The 12,580-nt window shown below is 56.1% G+C and overlaps 3 protein-coding genes across 5 annotated transcripts in view; 1 reads left to right on the forward strand and 2 right to left on the reverse strand.

Moving 5' to 3' along the window:
- Positions 1-52: 52 nt before the first annotated feature.
- Btbd19 (BTB domain containing 19) lies at positions 53-5,513 on the reverse strand. The gene is made up of 8 exons (XM_005370032.3): positions 5,144-5,513; positions 3,731-3,944; positions 3,543-3,596; positions 2,065-2,124; positions 1,127-1,195; positions 911-1,042; positions 669-794; positions 53-561 (listed from the first exon to the last, which is right to left on the reverse strand). The coding sequence occupies exons 1-8, from the start codon at positions 5,227-5,229 to the stop codon at positions 427-429; spliced, it is 876 nt and encodes a 291-aa protein (XP_005370089.1). The 5' UTR covers positions 5,230-5,513; the 3' UTR covers positions 53-426.
- Positions 3,960-7,895, forward strand: Tctex1d4 (Tctex1 domain containing 4). 3 transcript variants are annotated; one of them, XM_026777510.1, is made up of 2 exons: positions 3,960-4,375; positions 7,216-7,895. In XM_026777510.1, the coding sequence occupies exon 2, from the start codon at positions 7,224-7,226 to the stop codon at positions 7,881-7,883; it is 660 nt and encodes a 219-aa protein (XP_026633311.1). In that variant the 5' UTR covers positions 3,960-4,375; positions 7,216-7,223; the 3' UTR covers positions 7,884-7,895. The 3 variants fall into 3 exon arrangements, with proteins under 3 accessions (XP_026633311.1, XP_013210230.1, XP_005370090.1); XM_013354776.2 differs by lacking the exon at positions 3,960-4,375 and adding an exon at positions 6,503-6,560 and having other exon boundaries at positions 7,213-7,895; XM_005370033.3 differs by lacking the exon at positions 3,960-4,375 and adding an exon at positions 6,505-6,560.
- Positions 7,896-8,198: 303 nt separating this feature from the next.
- Positions 8,199-12,580, reverse strand: part of Plk3 (polo like kinase 3) — a 4,686-nt gene continuing 304 nt past the window's right edge. Inside the window, exons 2-16 of the mRNA XM_005370074.3 lie at positions 12,454-12,576; positions 12,240-12,347; positions 12,034-12,150; positions 11,749-11,878; positions 11,569-11,656; positions 10,724-10,819; positions 10,434-10,632; positions 10,196-10,322; positions 9,899-9,990; positions 9,560-9,653; positions 9,341-9,424; positions 9,084-9,246; positions 8,810-8,939; positions 8,520-8,633; positions 8,199-8,414 (exon numbers count right to left, since the gene is read on the reverse strand). Coding sequence (XP_005370131.1) covers positions 8,223-8,414; positions 8,520-8,633; positions 8,810-8,939; positions 9,084-9,246; positions 9,341-9,424; positions 9,560-9,653; positions 9,899-9,990; positions 10,196-10,322; positions 10,434-10,632; positions 10,724-10,819; positions 11,569-11,656; positions 11,749-11,878; positions 12,034-12,150; positions 12,240-12,347; positions 12,454-12,576 — 1,857 coding nt within the window. The 3' untranslated portion in view covers positions 8,199-8,222. The remainder of the gene's footprint in view (positions 8,415-8,519; positions 8,634-8,809; positions 8,940-9,083; positions 9,247-9,340; positions 9,425-9,559; positions 9,654-9,898; positions 9,991-10,195; positions 10,323-10,433; positions 10,633-10,723; positions 10,820-11,568; positions 11,657-11,748; positions 11,879-12,033; positions 12,151-12,239; positions 12,348-12,453; positions 12,577-12,580) is intronic.

The following is a 12,580-nucleotide window of genomic DNA, read 5'->3' on the forward strand; positions in this document are numbered from 1 at the left end:
CACTAGCTCTGTAGACCAGGCTGGTCTCGAACTCACAGAGATCCACCTGCCTCTGCCTCCCGAGTGCTGGGATTAAAGGCGTGCACCACCATCGCCAGGCTAGGAAGCTGATTTGTTGTTAAGGAGGATGCGCTACATAGATAACAGCGTCAACCGAATAGAGGGACAGAGGAGTGACCGGCAGCAGGATGTGGTGTGAGCTCATGGAATACATGCCACCCTCGCTTCCGGCCTCGGGGCGTCGCCCGAGCCCATGACACGACTCCAACTCGGGTCCACTGGCACTGGCCCGGCCCTACATGGTCCTTCCGGCCTCCGGCTCGCAGGGCTTGCTGGGAGCGGAAGCCCGCCTCGGGCGCAAGGCACCTCGGGAGCTGTAGTTTGGAGTGTGATCAGATCAGATGCCTCCCAAGTTCCGGAAGTGGATCATTTGAAACGAAGGTCCAGAAAACGGTGGTGATCCCGGGGCAGGGTTCCCCTTCGCCGCCTGCACGGTGCCCCCGGGGCCGCATCTCCTCTCCGTAGGGCATGGCACTTCCACGCCTCCACAATTTGCTCCACCTGTAGGAGAAGGAGGGTCACCATGCAGTCCGAAGTCCATGGCAAAGGCCCTGGCTCCTCATCCCCACGTGGCTAGTGGATCTGAGCCCGGGTACTCGCGTCCGCACCGGGATGAGTGGCTCCTGTCGGTTCTGTTCTTCCAGGGCGCTCAGCTCCGCCGGGGCCAGCAAGGCCAGTCTCAGCTCTCGAACCACTGGAGCCGCCACCTCTGCCACCGGTCGCTCCAACACCGCCTGTGGAAGTGAACCTTAAGCCCCGGCGGGGCGGCGGCCTGTGCCCTCTGCCGTCCGCTTGCCGAGTTCCTGCGGCCTCCGCCGCTTCGCCCTCGCCTCCCCCAGGTCCCACTCACGGCGCCCACGCGCGCCCAGTTTCGGGCTGCCTTGACCAGCTCAGCCTCGTCCACACAGAGCTTGTCACTGCGTAGCACGGGCAGCAGCGCAGTGGCCGATAGCTCCAGGAAGCCGCGGGTTCGTAGAGCCTCCTATGGATCGGTGTATTTGATCAGAGCAGAGCAGAGTGGCGTAGGGAAGACAGGCTACAGGAATAATAATGCTGGGAGCTGTACCTGGCTGTGAGCCTCTATGAAGGTTATGCACCGCTCCTGCAGCGGCCCCAGGCCAAAGGTTACAGCCACCTGAGAGCAGAGTGAAGGTGGTCAGGCTAGAGACTGGAGAGGCCGTGTGACCCAGCTCTGCATAGTAGGCACTACCACAAGCCTGAGCGCCATCCGAATGGGGAGGCACATGCAATGTCTCATGAAATTAGACCTGGGGACCATGTTTAGGTCCTTCAAACTCCATCTGGGAGCCCAAGTTTGGCTTTAAACTCCACATCCCACCTTCCCCCATCTCTGCTTAGAGCCATTTCCCACTTTTTTCTGTGTAGCCCTGGCTGACTTCAAACTCAGAGATCCACCTGCCTCTACCTCTACGAGATGGGATTAAAAGCATGTGCCACTTCCACCTCCTGGCTCCATTTCCCACTCTTAATACAAGGCCACTCTGTAGCCCAGGCTGGCCTCAAACTCAGATTTGATTGCTTCTGCTTCTTGAGTACTAGGATTAAAGGTGTGTGTCACCACGCCTGCCTTTCCCAGCCCTTTGACTCTTGCTCCTATGCAGAACCTTACTGGTGTTCTCTACACCCCACAGATCAGGGCAGAGTTTATCTCATAAGTGTCCTTGAGCATACACACCCTCACTTCTTTTTCACCTTTTTTTGTTTGTTTGTTTTTGTTTTTTGTTTTTCAAGACAGGGTTTCTCTGAAGCTTTTGAGCCTGTCCTGGACCAGGCTGGCCTCGAACACACAGACATCCACCTGCCTCTGCCTCCCAAGGTGTGCACCACCATGGACCAGCTTTTTGCTTTTTTTTTTTTTGGTTCTCATATCGTTCTTAAGTTCTTGTTGTCAGTCAAGGCTTCTGGCATGTGGAGAGGAGAGGCCAGGGCCACATTCCATTCTAAAAATCAGATTCCTCCCCAGGGCTGCCCAGCAGTACCCACCTGCAGGGCCTCACAAACCAGCTCCACATCCAGAACCTTCATCACAAACTCCAGGCATAACTGGGGACAGAAACGAAAGTGTACTGTGTGGTGGTGTCCTTGCTTCAAGACCTCAAGTCCTACCCTAGAAGCTGTGGATCATTCAGACTCCCAGCAGCCCCAGAGCCATCCTGACCTCCCAGACTTGGGAACCAGGGAATTGTTGGGACCTGTAATTTAGCAAGCCTAGAGGGCCTGGAGGCTAGCAAACCAAGCCCAAAGAGCCCTAGTACACCTCTCTCCACTGAGACTTGTCCAAAATTCCAGCCTCCTCTTCTCTCACTGTCTTCCCGCACTGGGTCCCCTCCTTGACTCAACAGCATTTCTATTTTTAACAGAACCTTAAATTTCATGCTTGACATCTCCCTGTCTTCCAGAAAAGCACTGGGTGTTGCCAGCTGTCTCCTCTCAGAGCCACCCACCTCTCTTGGACTGCCATTTCCGGCTTGGCCACACCCTCTTGACTTTGACACTAATCTGACTGGCTGGACAGGCCTTTCCTTTTTCCTTATCTCTCTATCCCTTTCCCCCTTAGCTCCCCTGCCCAAAGCATTCAGTGAGTCTCTACCACCCTTGCATTGAAAGATCTCCAGGAGAGGGAAAGCTGACACAGGGCCTTGCTGTGTAGCTTTGGCTGGCCCAGAACTCACTCTGTAAACTAGGGTGGCCATGAACTTGGTTTTATCCTCCTCTCTACTCTGCCTACCAAGTGCTGGAAATACAGGTATATACCACCACACCGGGCTAGGGCTGGGAATTGAACCCAGGGCCTGTAGCATACTAGGCAAGTATTCTACCACTGAACTACACTTCCAGCCTAGAACACAAATTCTTGAAGCACCTGCATGAACCAGCCTCCTGGTACCCTTCCAGTTCACCCCACACCCATGTTCCCAGTCCAACCACACCACATATCTAAGCAGCTCCTTGAGTGCCCTGTGACTATAAAGTCATCTTCCCACTGTCCTGAACAAAGCCCTACTTGTTCTTCAAGCTCTAACACAGCAGTTTCCTTCTCTAGAAATCTCTCTCCATACATCAGCAGTCTGCCTATCCCACTTAGACCCCTGCTTTTCAGTTTAGCTTTTTGAGACTTAAGTCTCACTCTGTAGCCAAGGCTAGCCTGAACTCCCTAAGTAGTTCAGGTTGGCCTTAAACTTGCCATCCTCCCCAGCCTTCAGATGCTGGGATACTAGCCTGCAACACCACGGCCCACGCATGTCAAATGTCTTCATGTATCTTTCTCCATTCAACTATGGGCCAAAACCAATTTACCCTTGTACTGCAGAACCAGCCAGAAATACTTCCGATGCTTGCTCAGCACACACTGAGCATGTGCAGATCCTGTGTCCATCCTTCTGTCTGCATGAGGTCAGGCTGTGTGAAGGAGGCTACGTACTAAGGCGAGAGAAATAAGACAGCCTGCCTGAAACACCCACCTCTCGAAGTTCCTCCAGCCCATATTCCACAGCTGCTGTCAGCACCTCCAGCACCTGCACAGGGGGTGGCAGTTGAGGGAACAGAAGGGAGTTTCCCCTGCCCCTCAACCCCCAGCAGAATGGGCAGACTCCCCACCTCTTGAATCCCCAGCGCTTCCCCTCCCCAGACCCCTGCTTGGGAGGCTCACTGAGTAGCGGTGCAGGGTGACGCTGTTGGCATACAGGAACTCCAGCACAGCTAAGAAGGCCTCGGTCGGCACCGTGCTTAGCACCACAGGACTAGGTACCCCAGGGCCCGTCTCTGTCCCCAGAAGTCTCTGGAAGAAGTTGCATCTACAGGCCAACAAGCACCGGTGGGCAAACACCTCTTGCCGTTCTTGACCAACCACAAAGCAAACATCGCTGTGGAAGACAGGACAGAGAGCCAGAGAAGGGAATCTTGAACCTAGGTCACACTTTTGGCTTTGCCCCTGCCACACTGGGACTTAGCTTCTTTTTCTGTAAGGTCAAAGCCCACGCCCCGGAGACACGGGCTCAACTCTAGTCCCCCTTCCACGCTGTGACTTTTTGACTTCGACTCTCGGACTTCTCAGCCGTGACCACGGGTCTCAGAGGAGTTGACTATGCTTGGGCAAAGGGGATGCCAGGGTTCATGCGAACAAGATTGATGGCTCTCCAGCCTGAGTCCCCGGGGACAAGGAAACCCCTCGCGGTACAGCGCCCACGAGATGCCAGCTCAGCATTTTCACTCTTCCTCCCGTAGGAGGGTGTGAGGATGTGGGGTGCAGAGCACACTGAGTACGACAGCCATGGCATTGATGCACCATCATGAGGTGAGACCACATTTTCCATCTTCGCGATCACTTCCGGCCCCAGCCTCTGGGCCTCTGAAGCCCTGCATAAGGTACAGGGGGAGGCAGCAGAGAAAGCTTCAGCTTCCCCTGCCTCTTCCTCCCAGGCTCAGGGCCTAAGGTTCCACCCTCTAGGTCAGACTGTGACACTCTGCCCTCAAGAAAAAGAGAATTATGACAGCCACTAACCCTGGGGAGCAGGCGGCCTCTGAGACAGCGGGGATGGGAAGCAACAATCCGTCTCCCATGACCAGCCCTGCCCCCAGTAAACTCTATTCCCGGTTTCAGACAGCACTTAGCCTCATCGGCAAGCCGTGGGCGGTCAGCAACCTTGAACTACTTCCTGTCTGGGTCTCTGACCCAATCCTTTGGGCTTCGTTCCTCTTAGGACTCCCCAGAGGAAAGAAGTCTAGCACTTAGCTGAATACCCAACTGGAGTGAGTCAGATCAAATCCCACCTTTCAGGGCTGAGGGGGTTGGGGATTCCTCCTTCAATCCAGAGAAGGAAGGGCTTTGCCTGCGTTTACACAGTTGCCCTCCTGTCTATCCCTCACTGCCCCCACCTCTGACTCTCAAGATAGCATGGACACAGGCCAGTAGACACCATCTCTACTTGACTTCCTCATAGACTGAGTTCACCAGGGAGGCCAAGTGCTCTTTCCTGGCCTCTTCACCTTTAGCCTCCTCAAATTCATCCATAGGCCGGTGAGAGCAAGCTAAGGAAAACCCACCAGGGCGTCACTGCCTCACCTGTACCGGGGGTTGTTGACAAGACTTCGGAGTGCTGTGGAAAAGGAAGCAGCCTGCCCGTGCACAACCAGTCCTGGGTTCTCCATGAGTGGGATGAGCAGCAGAACAAAGGGTGAAATGGCCTAGTGAGGCAAGAGAGGCCTGAGAGGGAGAGCAGGAGCTGTAGAGACCGTTTGCTGAGGAGCTGAAGGTCTAGGACAAAAGAGGCCCAGGTCCCTAAAGAAAACCTGAGGTTCAGGTAAGCGATGCGGGTTCAGAGAGGACCCAAAGAAGCTGCCGCTGGGCAGGCCTATGGTCCCAGAGAAGCTGGCTGTGGATGAGGCCCAGGCTGGGAGCCTGCCCAGGCAGCAGCTGGGTGGGAAGCCTCTGAGTTTCCATGGAAACTGGAGCTGAGCCTGAGGAGGCCCCGCCTATCTCCCTACTCGCCTAGGAAAATATTTCAGCGGTAGAAGGGTTCTAAGAGTTGGAGGGTCCTAGTGCTGGCTCCTGCCTGCCTACACTGGGTTCAGAATGTAAGGCCTCTGCCCTCCAATCCCTTCCCTAGGGGTTCAGTCTAGAACCGGGATTAGCAGGCCTGAGACATCATCACCTCATCAGGGAAGATTCTTACCCCTAAGTGTGGTTTTCAGAGCTCAGACTTAAGTTTGCCTGGGAGGGGCAGCCCCATGCCTCCCAGAGCAGGGCAGGCGAGGCATCACCAAGAGGCAGTCATCCCTAGGGGAAGAGGCATTATGTACTGGGTGATGAAGGAGGTATGGCCATCTGGGGACAAGTTCCAGGGCACCACTGAGTCATGGCCATGCGAGGCCTGGGTCTTTCCCACTGAGCCAAAAGGCCTCCCCTCCTCAGCACACAGCTCTGGTGTAAGGAAGTCATCCAAGCCCCACCCTAGCTCTGCCCTGAAACGGAAATGTTTGTCCTTGTTGAGGCTGATGGGAGAATGTAAAACCATGACGTACTCCTTCCTGTGAGCCCAGATACTGGATTCCTAAGAAGTCGCCCCCGTAAGTCTCAAGGTTCTAGCACATCTCAGGCCCCTGTGATCTGTTCACAAATGGCTAGGCCAGTTGACTGGCCACTTCATAATAGTAGCTCAAAAGCACCTTCCTGTCCATCACACCTCTCTACACCTGCCCCCTCGGCTGTGATGCTTTAGTACTCCAAGCCCCTGTGGACGACCCCCAGCCCCCGCATAACTCAGGGTGCCTTCCCTCCCCCCAGCAGGTGCTCATAGCAGTAGTGCTTAGGTTATTCCAGAGTTTGGCTGGAGGGAGGAGTTCTGGGAGGGAGTGGCATGCTTGCCACAGCAGCCCCATGGTTACTGCACAACACAAGCCTTCACCACCTACAGGCCTGGCAGGGAGGGCAGCTCAGTGAAGACTGGGGACCAACAGAGCTTGGAGGTCAAAGGCTACAGGTGAGTCAGGTGCCTGAGGGAGTTTCCTGAGACCTAAGGAGGAGGATGGACGTCGCCTCACTCATCGCCTGCCTCCGGATGCAGCGGGGCAAGGGGGAGATAAGTCACAGCCTACTTAGAGCAGGGAAGACGATTATGTCCCATGCTTCTGAGGCCAGGGAGATCTATGGGAGTGATGGGGTTGGGTCTGCCCCTTCTGGCTCTGGATTGAAGAAATCTAGAAACCAACTTCATGTCCCCATTCTGCTGGTGAAATCAAGTGGGAGGGGAGAAACGAAGTGGATTTCCTGCTCACCCAGTCAGCTCCGTGGCGACCAAGGGAGAACTCTGGGCAGAGGTTCCCTAAGCACAGACTGAGCAGCCCTTCCCTTGCTCTTAACCTTCTCTAAGTCTACTACGAAGGCACTGAGTGTGGTGGCATGTACTGTAATCCCACCACTTAGGGGCTGGAGGCCGGAGGAAGGAGTTTAAGGCCAGACTCAGCCACACAAAGAGTTGGAGGCCACGGGAGGCATTATCTAAAACAGAGAGAGAGAGAGAGAGAGAGAGAGAGAGAGAGAGAGAGAAAAGAAACCTCAGCTTCCCCAAGCAAGAGGCAGGGTGTAGGGAGATCTGAGCCAATAAGGGCCACTCCTAAGTGTGGATCTTCCAGCAGGCAGAGCCATGGCTGGCAGGACTCTGCAATCAGGACACCTGGAAGAGGATACTACCAAAGACCTGGCTCTGAAATTACCACCAGGGAAGTCTGGAGGTCACCTGGCCAGCATTGATGAGACCCGACCTGTAGGCCCAGGCCCAGCCTCCCGTCGCGGCTCCCTGCTGAGCCTACACCCATCCTTTTCACGCCGCAACTCACTGGCAGGACCCCTAGTAGGTCTTGGAGGTCGACGACCATCCCTGGGCCTGATGCCCCCTTTAGGTTCACGAGTTAGTTTTTCTGGGTTACCCATCATGCCTGCCCGTCGGATGGCACCCTCATACCGCACCGAACCAGCACTAGGTGAGCGTTGGGAAGCTGCAAGCGCTCAGCGTGTCCTGGAGGCAACACTGGATGCAGGGCTTAGCAATGTGTTCTACTCGGGTACCGAGGCGGGGAAACTGGCAAAGGCGCTGTGTGAACAGATCCGCATACGTGTGCGGGAGCTCAGCCTACCCCGCTACAAACTGGTGTGCAGTGTGGTGCTGGGACCACGCGAGAGACAGGGCGTGCATGTGGCCAGCCGGGCACTCTGGGACGCAGTACATGATGGACTGGCCTCTGCCACTTTCACCAACACTTCACTGTTCGCCGTGGCTACTGTCCACGCAGTTTACTGGGAATGATAAAGCCTTTAAGTTCTGAAAAACGGTTTATTATCCCAGGAGGAGGCCCCCCTGGGGCTCACATCCCAATAAATAAATGTGTTAATAAATAAAAGTGGTCCATAAATAATGCCCCCGAGCTGGGAGCTAAGGCTCAGGCTTATCTCAGGGAGAAAGGGTAAGAGACAGGAGGACAGGCCGTCCCCAACTGTAGTAAAGCTGGTCCCTGATTCCCTGGGGGACTCGGCCCAGAGCCCCCAGTGAGGCACCAAAGGGACAGGAAGGTCCACAAAGGCAAGGGCCCGAGTCTTTCAGGCACAGGCCCAGGGTCTGATCACAGCCTGCTCTGCAGGTTGGAACCTAAGCAGGACTTCGGTCCCTGAGCAAGCGCAGAGCATAGCGCAGCCGCTGCCGCAGGTCTGGGGAGCAGCCCAGCTGCCGGAGGTGGGAGGCGAGGTAAGTACAAGCACTGCGATTTCGGGCCACAAAAGTCACAAGGAGAGGTTCCCAGCCACTGAGGATCAGCTTTGTGTGGTCCCCATAGAAGTTCACCTGTGCACAGAAGGTAACAGCGTTCAGGGCTTGGACACCAGACTCACACCTTCCCAGAACCCTGGGCCTACCAGGCCGTCCCTTCAACTCCAGGATGGCTCTTACCTGAACAGTGCCATCACTGAACAGCATGAGCAGGGCCTGATCAGTCTTGACCCACTGCAACAGCAAGGGTGGGGCAGGCACCTCTACCTCTTCCACACTGGGCAGATCTCCACCCTGGGAGAACAGGCAGGTCAGGTCACTAGACTGGCATGAACTGGGTCTCTCCCTATGGCTGTCTCCTGCCCTTACAGGTCCAATCACTACCCTTGAATCACCTTTCCCCCCCTCACCAATGATGGAGAATCAAAGATGCCCGAGTCCCTAACATCCCCCCAGTGCAGCCTACACACCTTCATGAGGTGCTGTTCCATGTAGGAGGCGAAATACCGCAAGATGCCCAGCTGAGGCTGCAGAGCACGGGGTACAGACCCCACAGAGAAGGAGAAGTGTTTCGCGCTGGTGGGGTTGTAGTGCACAATCCTGAAAGAACGTGGAAAGCAGAGAAGGAGCCTGGCGTTATCGTTCCTCCCCTTTGGATTTGAGAGCCCTGAACCCAGAAACACCAGGGTGCAACTCTGCTTGGTACAACAGCCTAAATACAAAGTGCCCCCAAATAGCACTTACTTCCTATTGGCTGACAGGGCCATGTGTGTGCCATCGTTGAAGAGCACGGCTACACGGCGGCTGGACAGCTGATACCCAAAGCCAAACTTGTTGGAGTAGTCAACCCACTTGCTGACCCACACCAGAGGTTCTGGCTGTGCCAACGGGGCTGGGTTCTGTTCCGCTGTTACAGGAGAGGAGGGAGTGAAGACTTTCCCTGGTCTCTAGGTCAAAGAGAACTTTCCAAACTATTTGCATGGACCAGAGCCCAGCCTTACCTGGGGGCATGAAGGCCACACAGTTTCTCAGGGCACAGAGGGCAGACTCTACCACTGTGGCCACAGTCAAACCTTCTTCAAACCCTGAGGGAACAGGGCACTGACACTTAGGCAATGGCCTCCCTGGGCCCAGGTCATGTCCCTTGGCCAACCACTTCCTTTTGGCCCCTGGTCTCCACCCTAGCCACCTCCAGCACCTCTCATCTTCTGGCTCCTCACCATCTCCACTGCTTGCCAGTGTCCCACGGGGTGAGCTGTCCTCAGCAGCTGTCTCTACCAAGCTGACGGGGGCCGGGCCTGAAGCTGCTGGAGCCTGGACAGTTGGGTAGAGAGGGAGTGAGATTAGGTCTCAGAATCCAAATCCTTGAAAAGCCCAGGGGCCCAGCCCCGTCCCTGACGGCTCTCAGGGCACCCTAGGTCAGCCTCAGCTGGCTAATGACACACCACCAATTAGGGCCACCACGAGGTTGGGTGCTTCATCAGCCTTTCATGCTGGGCTTCCCTCAGCTGCTAGGGTCAGGGTGAGTCAGGGGAATAATGCTCACATGAGCACCTCACCTCGGGCCTGACATCCGGGTGACCGAGGGATGTGCGCATCAGGCCGCTCACCAAACAGGAGACATTATCTCGTTCCTCGGAATGGTTCTTATCTGGGGGGTGAGGGAATACAGCCCTCAGTGTCTGTCTGATCACATTTCCCAAAGTGTTCACACACAGGCAGGTCTTCCCACGTGTCTAGACACACATGTTCTCCCCAAGAGTCTACAGGTCCCCCCACTGGAACCAGACCCTACTCAGAGGAATGTAAGAAGCCACTGCTCTACACCCTGACCTCCTGACGCCTGACTCACTCACTCTTGTTCTTTTTCCTGCCAAACAGGCTCTTGGTGACTTTGGCAAACAGACTCCTCGCAGGGTTGGGGGGGGTCAGATCTGGGACTGTCACACAGCTGCTGACAGGAAGCCGATCAGGGGTATAGCCCTGAGGACGAGAGCCAAACAAACAGAGAAGTGAGACCCCCAAGGGTCCTGCTCTTTCATCCTCTGAGAACATGCAGGCCGATGGAACCGCAGCATCTGGAGAACCACAGACCTTTGTAAAGAAGTCATGGCGTAGGATCTGTTCAATAGAGGGGCGGTCTCGGGGTGAAGCCCGAAGAATGGCAGCCAGGAGCTGACGGGCAGGTAGTGAGAGGCTGGCAGGCAATGTGTAATGAACCTGCTTGATGCAGCGGTAAGTTTCCTTCAGGTCAGCTGTCTCAAATGGGGGGCTCCCACACAGGAGTGTGTACCTGTGCCCGGGAACGGGGGACCAGGAGTCAGGTACTGGGAACACCCCATCCATGCACCTATCGCCCACCTGCTAGTGACCTCGGCACTCACATGACACAGCCAAGTGACCACACATCTGCCTCAGGGCCATGGCCTTGTCTCAGCAGCACTTCTGGGGCCACGTAGTTGGGGGTGCCACAGATGGTCCTGAAAGAGGGTAGGGCGGAGAGGGGAAGGCTCAGACCCAGCCTAGCACCCGCCCCCATTCCTGCCCCTGCTGTGAGTTCAGACAAAGCAGCTGCCTGTCACCAAGGGTCAGAGAGCTCCTGCTTGTCTTGGGACAATGGATGTTGAGAGTGGCAGCTGAGTCCTCACCCACCCGTCTCCTCCAGCTGCACAGCTGCTCTGCAGCACAGGAGGAGGCCTGACCCCAACGTTGCCCCCTCTCCCAAGGTCAGTACCGAGGGTCCACGGCTGATCCCTTCCCCCACTCCCGTCTGTCAAACACTCATTAGGCTGTCACCTCCCACAGTCTGCGCTGCACACAACCAACACCAGCTGTCATACCCTCCATAAACACTCACCTGCCACCCATGCTATCTGTGTGACACACACCCGCCGCAGGGATCTTCTTAGACATAAGGGTATCATGTCCTGTCATTCCCAGTCAGTCAGTCTCACAGACAAACGCTCACTGCCTGGTCTGTTTTCCCCATCCAACGCAGACAGATCAGCCATACCTTTCCAAGCCTCCTTAGACTCCCATGTGCGTCAGGGACTCAGGGCACCCGCCCGCCTGAGTGGCCACCTCTACCTTCACAAGAAAGGACAGCCCATCACCCCATCCCTGTTTATCCCACGCACACATCAGGTCACCTTGCTTTCCACTTACATACTGTCACACTGGACACCATCGGTGTCACATACAGACTGAGGCCACCATCACCCCCACTCACTTTTTCCTCTGCTCCGGGGGCTCTAACCGAGCTGCCAGCCCAAAATCCCCCACCTTCAGTTCCATGTTATCAGTGATGAAAAAATTTCCTAGAGAGTGGCAGAAAGACGGGTCAGATTCCTCACTGCCTCTCTTCCCTTCCCAGGTCCCCCACCCTTCCGAACAGACCCGGGAATCTCACCCAGCTTGAGGTCTCTGTGCAGGATACCCCTCTGGTGCAAATACTTGAGGCCAGAAAGGATCTGGCGCAGGTAGTAGCGAACCTCTGGCTCCAAGAGGGTGTGCCGGGCCTTCCAGATGTGGGCCAGGGACTGCAGAAAGCCACTGTTTCAGTCCCTGCTTGCCTTCCCAGACCCGCCCTCCATCTGTGCTTGCTAAGGACGACAGGAACCCAGTTTTGGATATTAAGAACCCGCTTCCTTTCTCACCCCTGTAACCAATGAATCCCCCCACCCCCATTCCGGACCTTTCTGCTACAGAGCTCCAGGAAAATGTATATGTTGTCAGCATCCTCGAAATGGTGTGAAAACCGAACGATATGGCGGTGCTGTAGGTCTCGGTGCAACTCGATCTCGTTTAGGATCTGCGACAAGGGAGCGAGATCGTCATCTTTCCAGGGTTCCAACGCCACCATCCCCTTCCTACCCCTTGGTCCTCAGGGCCTGGACCCACCTTTTCGCGCTGATGAGGCTTGGCGACGCGGCTCTGCGGGATGACTTTGACCGCGTAGGCTACACCGGTTTCGGTGTCAGCGGCTTCATAGCAGCGGGCGAAACCCCCCTAAGAGGAGGAGGATGCATCGGTCCAGTAGCTCCAGGGAGACAGGGTCGGGCCTGGAAGGCTCCCCTCTACCTCCGTCAGCGCCACCCCAAAGCCCCCGACTCACCTTGCCCAACAAGCGGCCCTTGATGTAGGTACGGCCACTGCATGGGTCGGTGATGAGGCGACCCGGGTCCGGCGCCGCTGGCCCGGCTGGCTCCGACCGCGGCGAGGCACTAGCAGGCGGCCCCGGG

Source organism: Microtus ochrogaster, unplaced genomic scaffold (assembly GCF_000317375.1).
Source record: "Microtus ochrogaster isolate Prairie Vole_2 unplaced genomic scaffold, MicOch1.0 UNK69, whole genome shotgun sequence".
NCBI classification, from domain to species: Eukaryota; Metazoa; Chordata; class Mammalia; order Rodentia; family Cricetidae; genus Microtus; species Microtus ochrogaster.